The sequence below is a fragment of the Sphaeramia orbicularis genome, chromosome 15, assembly GCF_902148855.1.
Source record: "Sphaeramia orbicularis chromosome 15, fSphaOr1.1, whole genome shotgun sequence".
Classification (NCBI taxonomy): domain Eukaryota; kingdom Metazoa; phylum Chordata; class Actinopteri; order Kurtiformes; family Apogonidae; genus Sphaeramia; species Sphaeramia orbicularis.
In genome coordinates, this window is record NC_043971.1 from 11,839,348 (window position 1) to 11,857,051 (window position 17,704).

The following is a 17,704-nucleotide window of genomic DNA, read 5'->3' on the forward strand; positions in this document are numbered from 1 at the left end:
AACAGCCAAACATGAGTGTACTTTATGTAAAGTACATGTTTTCATTGTATTAATTATGTGAATCATAGATATGCTATACATGTAGAGTATAATGTTATCTGATTACAGCCCCTCGTACATTCCCGACTCTCTCTTGAGGAACATTTGGCCTGGAGAGCAAGTAGAGACTCGGAGACAGGAAAGCGATATGCGTGAGTGTGCACGTGCATGCTCATTCCTTTCCATTTGGGAGACAGACGTGCTTTATTAAGATGGTTATAAACACACTAATTCGAGGAGACAGCCCACACCTGCCCAACTGCACCACAGAGGTCAAATCCCTGTGTCTCACCCTTCGTCTTTCACAAACACATACCTCCTCCTGTGGCGTCTCCATCTGCAGCTCCACAGCCTCATCTCACATATCCCATCCATCCTAAACTAACACAGACACACACGATGTAAGGCACTAAGGCTGAGTTATGCCAGCAACCTCTGAAGTCCAGAAACACAAAGTATAAACCCTCAAAGTTATATACATACATGCACTGCAGGGCCCGAAAAAAAAGTTACACATGTAATATTTTGTAATGTTTTGATTACAGGACACATTCACTGTTATGTCTTTTTTTGTCACATCATGCTTATTTTGTGTCACAATAAGGTTCATAACATGTTTCCATCCATAGTTGTATAAATGTTAATCCCACCCCCAAAGGGCAGAGAAGAGGTATTGTTTTTGGTTTGGTTTGTTTGTTTGTTGACACTCTAGCAGCAAAACTCTTGATGAATTCAGGCCAAATTGAGTTTATAGATTGCCAGTGACCCAGAATAGGTCTCCTTACATTATGAGAACAGTAGGTCAAAGTTCAAATTTTTAAATGAATTTTTAAAATCTTTTTTTTCCCCATTTACTTATAATGGGCAAAATTTCAGAAGTTTGTAGCAGCAAAACTATTGGTTGGATTCACACTAAATTGGGTTTATAGGTTGTCAGTGACCCAAAATGGATGTCATTACATTTTGGGAAAAGTTGGTCAAAGTTTACATTTTTTATGAATTTTTCCAGACTCTACAATGGGATGTGATGAAGACTTGATGCAGAGGTCCGATTCCCATCAGTAATCAGTGGTGTACATGGGAGTGCCCCCCCCCCCCTCCCCCGTGGCCCAATTATTGAAAAATGCACGCTAACGTGCCATCTTGGGAGCCAAAACGTGCTAAAGTGCCCTTTGGGAGTCAAAACATGTGCCGAAGTGCCCTCTTGGGAGCCAAAATGCATGTTAAAGTGCTCTCTTGGTAGCCAGTATGTGTGCTAAAGTGCTCTCTTGGGAGCCAAAACATGTGCTAAAGTGCCCTCTTCGGAGTTAAAATGCATGATAACGTGCCCTCTTTGGAGCCAATATGGTGCTAAAGTGCCCCCTTGGGAGTCAAAACATGTGCTAAAGTGCCCTCTTGGGAGCCAAAATGCATGCTAAAGTGCTCTCTTGGGAGCCAGTATGTGTGCTAAAGTGCTCTCTTGGGAGCCAAAACATGTGCTAAAGTGCCCTCTTCGGAGTTAAAATGCATGATAAAGTGCCCTCTTTGGAGCCAATACGCATGCTAAAGTGCCCTCTTGGGAGTCAAAATGTGTACTAAAGTACCCTCTTGGGAGCCAAACGTGCGCTAAAGTACCTTTGGGAGCCAATACATGTGCTAAAGCGTCACCTTGGGAGCCAAAATGCTTGCTAAAGTGCCCTGTTGGGAGCCAAAACATATGCTAAAGTGCCCTCATGGGAGCCAAAACATGTGCTAAAGTGCCCTCATGGGAGCCAAAACATGTGCTAAAGTGCCCTCATGGGAGCCAAAATATGTGCTATAGTACCTTCTTGGGAGCCACAACGTGCTATAAAGTGCCCTCTTCAGTGGCGAGAATGTGCTGTATGTGCCCCATTTTTTCTTTTCGCCCCTGCCCTTCAAAAAGTCTGTGCACGCTACTGTCAATAATCAAAATAATGCAACTATGAATGGAAAAAACATTACAAACCTTATTGTGACATTATGTAAGCGTTATGTGGCAAAAAAGATGTCACAGTGCATGTCTCCTGTAACCAAAACCAAAGGTGGGGAAGTGAAATATTGCATGTGCAGCTTTTTTTTTTTGGTCGGGCAGTGTATGTATATATGATGAGTTATGTTTTTGGCATAGACAGCTGTTGTGGGCTGTTATGGTAGTCTTTATCAATGGATACATGGCTATTAAAAGCAAAATCAATACAGTACAGCAAAAGCAGTCACTTAAGGACGTGTAGAAGTGGGCTAGTGGTGACCTTATTTGTCTGTTTATATGACACTATAATGCTTCTTGGATGCACTTAACTGTGTCAATAAAAGCCTCCTCATGTTTGACCTTTCAGTATTATGTTGGTACAAATGCACACGGCTTCAGAAATATAGTTGCACTCATCACATTTCATTTCATTACAAATTTACAAGGTCGTAAACAAAATACTCTGCTGCCTCTTCCAAGCATTCTCTGAAGAACAAACCACGACCACTGAGCCAAAACAAATCCACCTAAATGGAGGACAAAAGTACATCCACTGCATTTTCACACACAGAAGAATAAAGCCTTTTAATTTCATGCAGTTCACACAGAAACTACATTTGTTCATGTCTGGAGTGGAATTAAATATGATAATGTTCCTGAACACAACTCAGCATATAGGATTGTTTGTGTTGCGTTTAAGGTGCACCTCATATTTATTGTATTATACACTGTATTTAATCTTTGTGAAACTGTTTCAGGTTATTTTCTCCAAATATAATACATATTTTGCGTCTTATATTAACCCTCCGGTATCCGGGTGCACCTTTAGGCACGCTTTGCACTTCGTTTTAAAAAACTTGATATTATTTTTCACAATTAAAATAAAGTTAGAATTCAAAAGTTGTTTATTTTTGCATAACCTTTAAAATTCTGGCCACCAACTAAAATGTGCACATTGTAAACAAAAGAAAATTACAAGACTAGCATCTGTCGCCCAAGTGTGCCTAAAACGCACTATTTCTTCCATTTGATATGTATGATTAGGGCTGACCTTGATTTACAAAAATAAAATCAAATTAGAGCCGAAAAATAATATATAAGATTTAATAGTTTGATTTATAGGTGTGCCTTTTTGGCACACTGACAGATGCTAGTATTTTTGAACATTTGACCTAGCGCCAAAACAATAATGCAAATTAACCAGTGTTGGAGTTAATCATTGACATATGCCAGGCTGCAAAAATTAAATAACATGTGATCCAATTTTTTTAGTATATTGAAAAAAACATTGTTTTTTGTGTTTTTTGCATCCAAAAAATGGTTTGTTTACATTACAACACACAGCATTTAAAGGGTTAAAAAATGTGACAATTATTGAGTTTGGTATTTTTATTTATGGCTCAAGTTGGTGAAATAGAAAAAAGTGTAAAATAATTAAAAACAAACTGTATGAAATTTTTTTGGCATTATTCCACAAGTGTGCGAAAAAGGCACACTTGGTGCTTAGTAAGGGCCTTGCTGGATGGGATACCGGAGGGTTAAAAAATAATCTGTTTAGGGAAATGAAAATGTCCATGATCATGTGGAATGTTCCAAGTAAATATATATGCTTATTTGAAAGGATCTATATAAGCTGAACTGTAACTGTAAATAAAAACCTGACATAAAACACATAAATTAATGAATGGTAGCCAGTTCCTAAAGAGTCAATATTAACATTAGAGTTAAAAAAATAATTATGTTGTTTAATGAAGGCAATACGACTAGAACTGATCTACATGAAATACCTGCTTTTCTTCTAATGTCTGATGTTTTTAAAAGTTTTTATAAATTCCAAAAATACTCATTCGATGTAGAAAAACTCAGTTGATTTTCAGATTGTTGGGCCTGAAAGAAGATGCTTGGAGCTCTGGATATTTTTGATACCACAACTATGTCACTCCCACCAGATAGTCCTCTGAGACCACCAGAACCATCAGAACCACCCTGATGATTTACCAGTGTATCTACATGATACAACAGGAAAGGGGCGTGGCCACAGCATCAGTTAACATGCATTTTAATTAACAGAGTGAAATGAGTGATTATAGACAACGTAGAATCGACGTTCAGTGAGTTATTTCTGCTTAATCTTGTTATATATGAATTTTCCTCGGAATTAATAAAGTATTTGTCTGTCTGTCCGTCCGTATTATTTTTCTACTTTTAACATACATTGTAAAAAACAAACAAAACTAGTAATATTCTGGCAGCAGGGGTGCTGAAAAAATACTGTAAAATAATGTAAAATAACCATCTCATAAAAATACAGTAATTTCCATAATTAAAATACAGGTTTTTGGCCCTAACTTTACATGAAATTTTGCATATTTTTTGACTTTTAATTAATAAAGAATTTACATGTATTCAAACAATCAAATTACCTATAAATATATGTAAAAATCATTTTCAATGAGACTAAGTGTACAATCCACTGATAAAAACTGTATTTGGACAGTTTATCAGTGCTTATACATGTTATACATTGACAAAAGTACATTTATTCAACATTTTGTTGTGAAACCTCTCGTAATTACACAAGATATTTGTGAATTAACAAACAAGCCTTGTTAAACTTACAGAACAAATAGTTCTTTATGGTAAATTGTCAGTAATTTTATCTTGTTATTATTATTATTATATTATTATTATTATATTTTTTTTTTTTTTTTTTTTTTTTTTTTTTTTTTTACAGTATTAAACTTTAAATTAACAGTTTTATCTCATCAATACAAAAGAAATATTTGTGAAATTACAATACATTTACAAATGTATTTTAACTGTATTTTTCTGTGAAAAAGATAAAAATCTCTTTTAAAAAATTAAAATTTTTGGTTATTCACAGTCACAGTTTTTTGGTGTTATTTACATTTGACAAGTATAATCACAGTCTATTTTTGTCATTTCATTGATGTTTTCCTGTAGCTTGAAAATACAGAAAAACCTGTAAAATGAACAGTGAAAATTTTGTTAAATTACACATCTTTTTACAGTGTACCCTGTTGCCCATAAAGTTATGAAATAATAAATAATTGCATTTATTAGACACATTCTTCTTTCTATTCCTATTTATACACATCAGTATTACCGTTGTCCATGTGTAATGAGTACATACTGAGTCCTAGTTACACTTCATCTACCGATAATAAATCATATAGTTGCACTTATTTCATTAGAAGAGAAAATATTTCATTCCAGCTTTATGGGCAACAGTATTTACTGAGCACCGTGCACCTGGATTTCATCATATGCTTAAATAACATAAAGAATGTCGAATCATGATTCTCTTGCACTGGCATTTATTTCATTCTCTGTATACATTGAGTGTTTCTATGTATTTATTGTGCAAATCATTTTTTAATTTATTGTTTCATTTTGTGTTCAACTCTTCTCTGTGTGGTAGGTGAAAGAATAATTCTAAAACAATTATAAAATTATATTATAAAATCTTTGACAAGCTAGGTTTATTCAAAAAACTTACAAAAAAATGGATGTGCCAGAAACAGCAGTGTACTCATGTTTAATGCTTGTATAATGTTTATCTGTCTCTTCGCTTTTACCTGATTATTTTCTTTCCTATACCACAGTACAGTTATGTAAAAGGTCATTGTCTCCATTCCTCTCTGTATTTTAACTTTTCATAAAAGCCCACCTAGGGACCGGTGCTGCAAATTAGCTTTTACTATAAGCACTATGATGCATGCATGGGATTGCTATGTTACAGTTGGTCTTTTGTATCTGTATCTGTATATTTTGTATCTGTCCCTATCAAATAAACTAAATATAATCCTCAGATGAATCTGTCTCTGTACTTCATTAAAAGTTAACATAGTCATTTGGAGTTATTCTCTGCGCATTGTATTATATTTCTGCATATATTATTTTGCACTTTGTCTTCACTTTGTTTTTAGTTTAAGAATTGTATCTCTTATATTCTTGCACTTCCATCCAATTCTATGTATCCTGTTCTATTTTTTCTGTGTTCTGTGGTTGATCCTGTATTTGTCATTATGTTGTTGTGTTGTTTCTTATGTTGACATAACCTTTTTTTTTTTTTGTTAACTAATACTTGACTTCCTGATTTCATTTCTCTTATGCACCATGTATTTGTATCACACATTTGTCAAATGAAATGCAACATGTCCTCTTTTGTTAGACCATTTATCTGATGTGCAGTCTGGATATCTTTAACTTTTTTTTTTTTTTAAAAATAATTTTATTGGTGGATTTTCAACAGCTTAACATGAATGCATCATACCATATTTACATTTCTACTGTCTTTTGAACATAAGTCCCCACCCCCACCTTAAATATAAACATAAACATGTAAATATATTTACCAGAAGACATCAGGATTATGAACAGGAGCATATAGTATTCATACAAAGTCGAGATGTGAAAACATAGTAAAAGCAAAAATAAATACATAAAATAAAATTGAATTGATAACAATACGGTGGCCCAGAGGTGCAACAGGCCAAAAAATTATCTACCAGCCAAAAAACTATCCAGTATAAAAAAAAGAGAAAAGCCTGAAAAAATTATCCACTAGCCCAAAAAATTATCCACTACAAGAAAAAACAGAGAACAGTCCAAAAAATTATCCACTAGCCCAAAAAATTATCCACTTTAAGAAAAAAAAAAGAGAACAGCCTGAAACAATTATCTACTAGCCCAAAAAATTATCCCCAATAAGAAAAAAAGCCAACAGCCCCAAAAATTATCCACTAGCCCAAATAATTATCCACTGCAAGAAAAAAAGAGAAATGCCCCAAAAATTATCCACTATAAGAAAAAAAACAACAACAAAAAAAAAACAAAAACAAACAAACAAACTAACAAACAAACAAACAAAAAAAAAGCAGAATAGCAGTAGTAGATAATTTTTTGGGCTAGTGGATAACTTTTTGGGCTGTTCTCTTTTTTTTCTTATAGTGGATAATTTTTTGGGCCAGTAGATATTTTTTGGGGCTGTTCTCTTTTTTTTCTTATAGTGGATAATTTTTTGGGCTAGTGGATAATTTTTTTGGCCTGTTGCACCTCTGGGCCACCATACAACAATTATACATATATTAAAAAAAAGGTGATGAGTGGTGATTTGGTGTTAAAGTCATGATATATTGCTCATTGTATAAGTTTCTGAGAATTTTAGAAAGGGCTGCCATGCTTTACAGAATTTGCAGTTGATCCTCCTTACGTAATCTCATCTTCTCCATATGTAAAAACCTCATAATGTCTGCAATCCACTGATCATGTCTGGGAGGGGATTCCTGTTTTTTTCTTTTACATTTTATATCACATTATTCTAGTTCCTCTTGTCATGTATTCAGCTCAGACTGGTGTTGGTTTTTGTGCGTCCTTGGTCCACATCCCCCAGCAGGCGGAGTGTACTTTATCCGGAGCCCCTTGGTTTCAAACCCAGACTCCGCCTCTCCACCAAGCGCACCCACCTTGTCCACCAGCAGCGGCTCGGTGCGCCAGTGGAAGCCGGAGTCCAGGCGTGGGGCGCACCGTGGAGCGGCGCGTCAGGCTGCGGTCCGACAAAAACACCAGCGATCCTTAAGTCTAAAAGCCAGTCCAGTTAAAGAAAACAGCCTGTGTTTAACTCCTGCACAGCTGTATTCTTCGGACTGGTGTTAGGGAAAGGAGGAGGAGAAGGAGAAGGGGAGGGGAGGAGGGGGGGGGAGGAGGTAGAAAAGATGCGGCTCCAGTCCGACTCGGTGCGCCGCGCTGCCCGCCTCCAGCGCTGGTGATGCCCGCCGCCGCGCCGGGATCACCGCCCAGCCGCAGCAGCAGCAGCAGCAGCAGAAGAAGAAGAAGAAGAGGGAGCAGGTCGGGAAAAACAGGGCGTCTGGGGCCGAGAATGATGATGGTAAGGTCGGGATCATGGCTAACGGAACCGGTACTATCATGTTAAAGTGCGTCGTGGTCGGAGACGGTGCAGTGGGGAAAACGTGTCTTCTGATGAGCTATGCCAATGACGCCTTCCCGGAGGAGTATGTACCCACAGTGTTTGATCATTATGCAGGTAGGAACACACTACCACTTCCTCTGTTATTGTCTGACTGTCGTCTAATACATATATATATAAATAACATCATATCATATATCTGTACTGAACTGAGCTTGTGTGTGAAAATGCGTAAAAATATAATATAATATAATATAATATAATATAATATATAATATATATAATATAATGTGCAGGATAATGAGCTGAATTCCTTTGCCACTCTCTCTCTCTCTCTTTCTCTCAAACTGGCTTGCATCTGTTGCTATAATCAAAACCACTTGTTTGCCTTCTTCATAGCAGAGAGGGGTTGGGGACCCTGAGCCCCCCCTCCTCCCCTCCCCCCCTCCCCCCCCACTCCTCCTTCCCAGATAGCAAATATTCAGCAGTATTATAGCACACATTTGGCATTTTTGGCTTTCTTTTGGCATTATGAAAACCTTTAGGCTTAACTATGGTATAACTAAGGTTGTCCTTGGGGGCAGCCATGGCTCAGGTGGTAGAGCAGGTCGCCCAATAACCGAAGGGTTGTCGGTTTGAATCCCGCTCTGTGCTTGTGCTGTTGTGTCCTTGGGCAAGACACTTCAGCCCCCTTGCCTCCAGTGCTGCTACTCACACTGGTGTATGAATGTGTGTGAATTTCGGTGGTGGTCGGAGGGGCCGTAGGCGCAGAATGGCAGCCATGCTTCCGTCAGTCTGCCCCAGGGCAACTGTGGATACAAATGTAGTTTACCACCACCAGAGGGAGGATGTGAGAGTGAATGAATAATGGATCCACTGTGTGCGCTTTGAGTATGCGTTCATAGAAAAGCGCTATATATATCTAATCCGTATATATTATATATTATTATTATTATTATATTGTCCATAATAGATATGGAGGCACCAGCAATGTATAGTTGAGTTATGGCATATGTCTGGTTAACCAAAGACTGGGCAAAGAGCGGGATAAAAGTATAGGGATGGTATGGCATGTTTATGGCAAGCCAGAAGATTGACTAAAGAGCGGCAACATCTTATTCCATATATGGATTAAGGCTGAAAGATATCGTTATCGTATCGATATCTAGATATGAAGATTCATTCATTCATTTTCTGAACCCGCTTTAACCTCACTAGGGTCACGGGAGTCGCTTGGAGCCTATCCCAGCTACATAGGGGCGAAGGCGGGGTACACCCTGGACAAGTCGCCAGTTCATCGCAGGGTAGATATGAACATTCAAGATATTAATATCGAAAAAGCAACAATATAAACGATATGATAATAATATAATAATAATAATAATAATAATAATATAATAATAATAATAATGATAATAATATAAGGATTGGATTTTATATAGCGCTTTTCTACACCCAAAGTGCTTTACATTATTGATCCATTATTCATTCGCTCTCACATTTTCCCTCTGGTGGTGGTAAACTACAAATGTATCCACAGTTGCCCTGGGGCAGACTGACAGAAGCATGGCTGCCAATTCGCACCTACGGCCCCTCTGACCACCACCAAACATTCATACACCAGTGTGAGAGGCACTGGAGGCAAGGAGGGTGAAGTGTCTTGCCCAAGGACACAACGGACTGACTAGGATAGAGCGGGACTCGAACCGCCAACCCTTCAGTTATTGGACGACCCGCTCTACCACCTGAGCCATGGCCGCCCCATATGATATAGATAGATTTACCCACACTCACCCTGCATGTACAGCTCTGGAAGTCACAACGAATGTCATTTATTGGTACTTTATGTTAATGTTGATGGCAGTGAGTTCTTAGAAATAAAACTGCACTTTCCACATTCTTTGTATTATGATGTTTGTATTTTCTGAAAAATGCTTGATTTCACCGAACCCGTAGTCATATCGTATCATATCGATATCGAGATATCTGGCATGAATATCGAGATATGAAATTTTGTCCATATCATTCAGCCATAACATGGATGTTTTGGTTGTGTTTGGGCATATTCTGTAAAGCCAAAACACTGCGCAAAGAGCGGGAATTTCTACCCAGAAGAAAACCTCACTTCATTTTAAAAGCATGATCAACACAAATTTTAGGTGAATTTTGGCCTCTTGGGTCAGTTTTGGCTACTTTTTGGCTGGATTATGGGGATTTGGGGCTTTTCTGGGACAATTATGGCTATATTTTGGAAGTCCGCAGTTAGTTTTGGGTGAATTTTGACTTCCTTCTGGTTTGATTTTGGCTTGCCTATTTTGGGCCTCCCAGAACTTTGCCAAAATGGCATGCCAGTTTTGGGCCAGATTTAAGCCATAATGATTTTGCTATCTGGGTTCCCTCACTCCCTATCCTTCAGTCCTCCTCCCTGTCTCTCTCCTTCCTCCTCTCAACTGCTCTTTGTCATTTTTCCTTGCAGTGAGTGTCAACGTTGGTGGAAAGCAGTACTTGTTGGGACTGTATGACACCGCCGGTCAGGTAGGGTTTATTTTTGACTCTGGACTAGTGCCAAGCATGTCAAGGACACACAACACATGCACATTTACACTCCCTACACTCCCTCACCGCTCCTCTCTCACTCTTGAGTCTCTCTCTCGGTTTTCCCATGTGCTCCTGGGACCAACCTAGCCCTTCTCGGACGGTAACTCCAGCAACTCCAACACCCACCGCCCACGGGCTTCATATTCAGGCCAGACGCTAAGCTGCAACAGGTGATGGTTTTTCGCACACGGGTTTACTGCCAGAGTCTGGTGTGCCATGGACAGCGATGGCAGTGAAGGGGTTTTCAATAGTTCTATTATGTGGAGAACAGGGCTCCTATGTCCAGTAGTGATGTCACAGGTTTGTTAATAGGGCTGCCTAATGCCTGGGCTTTTTCTTTACAATGTGCCATTCAGAGGACAAGAGTTAAAACTGTACTGAAAATGCACTGGGCTGCACACGCATACAATAATGTTTCCACTCAGCAGAAGAGCCACCGTACCCCCACAGACACAAGCTCATTGAGGTTAGCGGTGTAATATTGTAATATTTATTGTACGCTGAATAAGAAGCAGAAGTCGGTGCAAATAGTAACTAAAAATACTAATGCTGAAGGAAAAAAAATACAAATTCCTCCCATTTATATATAGTGTTTTGCAACTGGTTGATGAAAATTGCTCTATTTTTTTTTTTTTTTTAAATTTCTTAAAGCATTTATTGTCTTACATGTTCGGTAGTTATCAAGTTTCTATAAAATGAACGTAATTTCAGAGTTTCTTATTGTATTTCCAGTGTCAAAACTTTTTGAAGAGAAGCAGTCTGTCTCAATGAGAAATCTGTCTGGAATCGCGGGGTTGAATCCAAATATGAAGGCGGGACTAACAGGCGGCAAGTTAACCAATCACAGATAAGATGGATGTGACGTAATTATGCGACGAACAGATCCCTAATGTCAACAAACCTCAGCATGTTTCCATCATGGCGTGTGTCGGTGGTGGTCGAGTAGAAACTTCGGTGAATGATTACGGTCGCTTTTGCCAGAAACATGAGAATACAGGATGTATTCTGTAATTCGGTCCTTATTTTTAATCAAGTAAACAACCGACAACAGTTGTAAAGAGATTTGCAGACTTGGAATTGACTTTGACTCGCGACAAAACGAAGCATGTGCACCAGTTGTGTGGCTGTGCTTGGACATCCAGAGTGGGACTTGGCTTCCAGTGGGAAACATTGCAAAAACGTCTTTTTTAAAAAAAATAGAAGTTTCCAGGGCTTCCAGTTGCTGTGGTTTCAAAGACATATCCAAGTTTGCTAAAACAGAATCTAGCGCAGTAGCGAACAAGGTTTCTTGAATGTTTTGGTTTATGTAATTTTGTCGCTGTGTACGACGCATTGCGAAAAACATCCGCCTCCCAGACTTGCGCTTGGTCAATATAGAATAGATAATGCATATTTCACAGTGATTGGCCCAATTCCAGACTGTTTTCTCAGTACTGAACACACTGAGAAAAACCGGATGGCTGGCTTTGCTAGGTATCGGTTACTAATGACGATTGGCTTGTCTCTGCCCAAATTATCAATATTATATCGACTGTTAAAAAAACCAGTCAGCCTCTACTCTACATGGTAACGTAGAAAAAGACCATGGTCTACCACCCTGCAGCCACTTACATTAGCTAACGTGCATTGAATCAACTCTATACATTTTATACTGTAGTCTAGTTTGTATCTTTGCAGTAAAATGTAGATTAAATGCAAAATGTGCAAATATCCCAATGCTTTTTTTGTGAGCATTGAATACTTGTACTAAACTCAATAAACTCAAACACGGTATTTGAAATCTCTGACGGGACATTTTAGAACAATTTGACAGATTAGTGTTGCTAAATTACCCACATTTTTACTTTTAAATTCATCTTTGCTTTATTTGGACCATAAGGGAATATCCAAAACAAGGAGCTACTTTATATTGAAATAATTGTCTGAATGGAAATCTATCAAAGTTTGCTCTCTGACAGGACATTACTGTATTTGACCCTAATGCACATTGTTATGACGGGGCCAAAGCATGATTAAAACATGGTCTACGCTACCATGCATGACTTCCTAAGCCATATTCCCCTAAATAATCTTTCCACGCAACCTTGTGTTTGCAATATATCTTCTTGCATAATCGAACGAACAGTCGACTATAATAAACACTTGGACAAACATGCGGGGCGGTAGGTGGTAATAAAATCTAATTAATGATATGACAAGTGTTTGGCTCATTCTTATGTGTGCTGTTGTAAAAAACACGCGGTTATATCCAACAGTTTCCGTCATTCATTGCAAAAACAGCAATGGAAATATAAACAAGGCTCCTGGTAAACTTTCATGAGTGACTTTATAAAACATATACACTTTAGAAGGTGTTAAAAGGCCATTTGAGAGACCTAAAAGACCATTTGCATGTGGACGAGAGGGAAATATTCTCTCTGCACATATCCGTATTGGTTTGGACAAGGCTATGGTTGACGGCAAGACTCGAGTCGTTGTGATTCTCTTTTCCGAGCCCTTTAACCTCCAGCATCTAAAATTGCATGTCAAACGGTGAATTGTAAACACTTTCCTCACCTAAATTAGCTGTGTGAACTCAGAATGAGTCACAACCTGAAACCAGATCTCCTCATCAGAACGGAAAGACAAAAACCGAGCGACGCAAGGTCATGACTAAAGGATGGTCGTCTGTTGTGTTCATTCATAAATGCTAAACGCAACAAGTCCATGAATACTAAATCACAGCCTCACTCCCACTCCACTCTGATTCTCACCCAAACAACGATGTGCAGCTCTGGTATAGTAATATGTTAGATGGTTTTTTTACTTGAGAAAACAGATGGTGGAAGTGTTATTAGTGGGTTGTAAAAAAGAGGAACGCAACCTTATTGTCTATTCTGGCGCGTTTGATGGGGGTGTGTGTCAGAGGAAGGTTTGTTTTTAGCTGATTCAGAGCGTCTCTGAAATGGAGAAGTTCTCCCAGATGTCTGCCGCCGGCCACCGAGAGTAGAGTTACGGTACTTGAAAATGCAACCCCTCCGCCCCCCGACTCGGCTGACCTCTTTATGTGGAGCACAAGGCCAGCTGGTAATGTTTATAGCTCCAGCATCTGATCAAAGCCCCGGCGCCCCGAAGAGAAAGAGAGAAGGGGTAGAGAAAGGGAGTTAAAGGAAGACAGAAAGAGGAAGAGAGAAGATGGGGGTGGGTGTAAGGGAGGAGGAGGAGGGGGTGTTTGGGGTGTGTGTGTGGGGGGCGGACTCACTCTGAAAGTCTTTCTTCTTAGTTTCATTTTCTTTTCATGTCTTTTAACTAAACTTCACTTCTTTCTCTGTCATCTCGCCGGCCTGCTCTCCACATGTCTGATTGGCTTCAGGCGGCCTGTAATATTTATATTCCTGCCATGCCTTGCGCTCCCATAGTGCTTTGCTGTTGCAGAGAATGAGCGGCTTTACAGATATACACTTCTGCCGTGGCCTCGGATGCGACTCCACGTCGTCGAGTCTGTGTTAAACGTCAGGGCCACCTAATCACGGCCTGACATTGAGCTGAGTGCCACTGGCAGCGCTCTGTCGACGCCGCTACCCCCGGCCTCGCTATTGTCTCCAAGCTGCCACGTCACCCCCCCCCCCCCCCCGCTGCCTATTGAATTATTCCATATGGAAGGTCTGCGAAGTCTGTTTTGCTGAATGCGATGAGGGAACAGAGGGGAAAGTCTTTACTTATTCATTCATTCCCCTGCTGCTGCTGCTACTGCTGCAGCACTCAAGAAAATCTAGCATCGCCGGCTGAGGAGGAGCAGGAGGAAACAGGAAGTGGATGCTAAGTGCAGTGGTAGCCATGGTAACGCGTGAGGATGGACCTCAAAGTTCATACCCCGTTGTATCTGTGTCCTGCTGCACTATTATAGGTCTATAAGATTTATAGGGGTTTATGAGAATCCACATGCAGACATTAATGTCATTTCCATAATTATGGTTTAATTAGTGTATAATGACATGAAAATGAGCATCGCATATTGCTTCATAATGGATTTCCTCTCCTCTTTTTTTAACTTTACAACAGATGGCATGCAGTGTTAAGGTTCATAACCATCACCTACTGTGTTTAAGTCTCAGTTAATGTTCCCTTAATCTGTACCGGGGGCAGCCGAAGTTCTGTCTGTGTTGCCATGGTAATGCCATGTGACACTTTTTAGGAATATACACGTGATATACGTACATCCACATAACCAGAAGAATATTAGCTAAAACCAATTTTTGGAAAACAGAACACAAGTCGAACAACAACCACTGAAATGGGCAAATATCTCAAAGAAGCTAACAGTCTGATGAATAATTTGACGAGTAATGTCTTAAAACAACAGATCAAGGAGACAAATTTTGCAGCGCTAAGCTAACACTAGGACTGCAACTAATGATGATTTTAATAATCGATTAACCTGTAGATTATTTTAGTAACTACTCGATTCATTGGGTAAACACAAAAGAAAAAAAGTGGGGTATATGTGGGGGTGTGTTCCATAATTGCAGCAACTACAGTAATTGATACCGAAAATGAAACTTAACTTTGGATGTCCGACTCCTGCTTCTATGCCTCCCTTTTACTCCGGAGCTCACAGGAAATTTTCACAACCTTGAGCCTGTATCCTAAACGGAGATGAATGAAACGTTATAATTACGACAATAGTGTACTTGAATGTAACAAACAGTTTTACATGTTATATCACTTGCGTTACGCCCGAAAAACCACCTCTTGCCAGTGCAAAAACTTTTAATTGAAAAACAAGAGTTTTGGCGAAATTGTCGTTTTTCCATAAGGCAAATTTTCATGCACAAGTTATATTCGTGCAATTTGAGGGTCATCGGAAAAGTAACTATTGTATTGTTTAGTGCCATTTTATTATGTCTGTTTCAGTTAAATTCAACTCGTGTTTCCAAAGTAGTTTTAATCTTACAGTGCTGGTTTTCGCCTGGACTTTTGGACTCCATCAGATCATGTGCAAATCAAGCAGTTGTACTTTTAGTTGAACCTAAAGAGGTGATTTAAGTCCGATTGAAACTAAACTATTCATTTACAGCAGGGCTCTCAAACTCATTTTCTTTCAGTGGCCACATTCAGCCCGATTTGATCTCCAGTGGGCCGGACCAGTAAAATAATAGCATAATAATCGATAAATAATGACAACTCCAAATTTTTGTCTTTGTTTTAGTGCAAAAAAACCCAAAAAACATTAAATTATGAAAATACTTACTTTTCTAAACTGTCCAAACAAAAAAGATGTGAGTAACCAGAAAAAAACTGACATTTCTTAAGAAAACTAAGCACAGTTTTAACAAGCATTATGGATCGGATCTACAAAAGCAGCAGTAACAGCCAGAAAATTGTTAAAATTGTGCTTAATTTTCTTTAGACATTTCAGGTTGTTCATATTTATTCAGGTTATTCACATTTTATTATCACAGGATAGTTTGTAAATGTGAATATTTTCTTAATTTAATGTTATTTTTTGCACTAAAACAAAGACAAAAATGTGAAGTGGTCATTATTAATACATTTTTTCACATCAAAGAGAAGAAAATATGGAGTCGTTATTTTTGTAGGTTATTATGCTGTTATTTTACTTTAGACCATATTGGTCTGTGTGTGGAACCTGAACTAAAATGAATAAAATTCATCCAATGGGCTGGATTGGAACCTTTGGAGGGCCGCATTTGGCCCCTTGGCCGCATGTTTGAAACCCCTGCTCTACAGCCTGAAAACAGTTTGTTGAAAGTGCAAACTTTTGGTCTGGTCGGAGGAAGTTACGCAAGGTTGTCATGGTGAAAAACAAAAGTAAACAGAAGGAATTAAAAATGAGGTGAATTTAAAATATACCTTTTGTCTGCATACGTTTCAGCACATGTAGATGAGAACAGGATGTGTTAACCTGCAAAATTACCGACTGAACTGCACTATTTTTATGCAGTGAAAGTAAAACATGGACCTTGGTTTGACCTTTGAGGAGTGAACCTGTCCTTAAATTAATCTACAAACTGAAATAACCCTGATTTGCTCACTCCTTCAAATGCCCTCACACTCAACTGCACATCCCATAATCACTTTTAACCTGACTTCACCCATTACCCCCGTTGTCTGTGGCGTTTGGTTCAGTCTGATGAGTCGTTTTTGACTCAGCAGCGCGAAGTGGCCCAGTGACCCTCAGACGTCCTGGAGGTGGGTGGGGGTGGGGGTTGGGGGTTGGGGATGGGGAAGGGTAGCTGGAAATGGTTTTTCCCAGCTGGAAGCCTGTCACCACTCCAACGAGAGGAAGAGTAAAACACAACCGCACGCCACAGCTCCCACTTCCACTCAGAATTTGTGCAGTTTTTTAGCTCACCAGCCGATATCATGAAGATGCTGTGACAGATGTTGTCTTCGTCGTCATTTTCATTCACAGTTTTGAGAAATTTTTATTTTTGAATTTTGACTAATTTTGAAATATTACAAATTAGCCTTTACATATTGGTCCATAGTTTGATGCTTTATAACGTGGAAATGATTAGAGATATTTATATAGTTACTGTCAAGCACTAATGGGAAGTCATATTTGGGCTTTAGTTTGGGTCAATGACCTTTGACCTTGAATGACCTTGAAGGGTCAAACTTTAGGATACCAGTGTTTACATATCAACAATCTTCCTCTACAAAACTACTGATCGGATTAATTTCAGATTTTATATGTAGCTTCCTGGGACAATGTCTACAAAATTTGTCCCCAGTTTTGAGAAATTTTTATTTTTTGAATTTTTTTAATGAATTTTTGAATTATTAAAATTTTGCTTTTACTTATAATGGGCCATATTTTGATGGTTTAACATGAAAATGATTAGCGATATTATATAGTCACTATTAAGCACTGATAGGAAGCCATATATGGACTTTAATTTGGGGTCCATGACCTTTGACCTTGAGTGACCTTGAAGGGTCAAAGTCAAGGTTACCAGTGTTTACATACCAACAATCTTCTTATCCCACAACTACTGGTTGGATTAATTTCAGATTTTATATGTAGCTTTCTTGGGACAATGTCTATAAAATCTGTCCACAGTTTTTGAGAAGTTTTTATTTTTACATTTGTACAATTTTTGTAACATTCCAATTGAGCCCTTTTGTTATAATGGTCCATATTT

The 17,704-nt window shown here is 38.7% G+C and overlaps 1 protein-coding gene across 1 annotated transcript in view; it reads left to right on the forward strand.

Annotated features, from left to right (window-relative positions):
* Window positions 1-7,502: 7,502 nt before the first annotated feature.
* Window positions 7,503-17,704, forward strand: part of rhoq (ras homolog family member Q) — a 51,246-nt gene continuing 41,044 nt past the window's right edge. Inside the window, exons 1-2 of the mRNA XM_030156443.1 lie at window positions 7,503-8,075; window positions 10,435-10,493. Coding sequence (XP_030012303.1) covers window positions 7,934-8,075; window positions 10,435-10,493 — 201 coding nt within the window. The 5' untranslated portion in view covers window positions 7,503-7,933. The remainder of the gene's footprint in view (window positions 8,076-10,434; window positions 10,494-17,704) is intronic.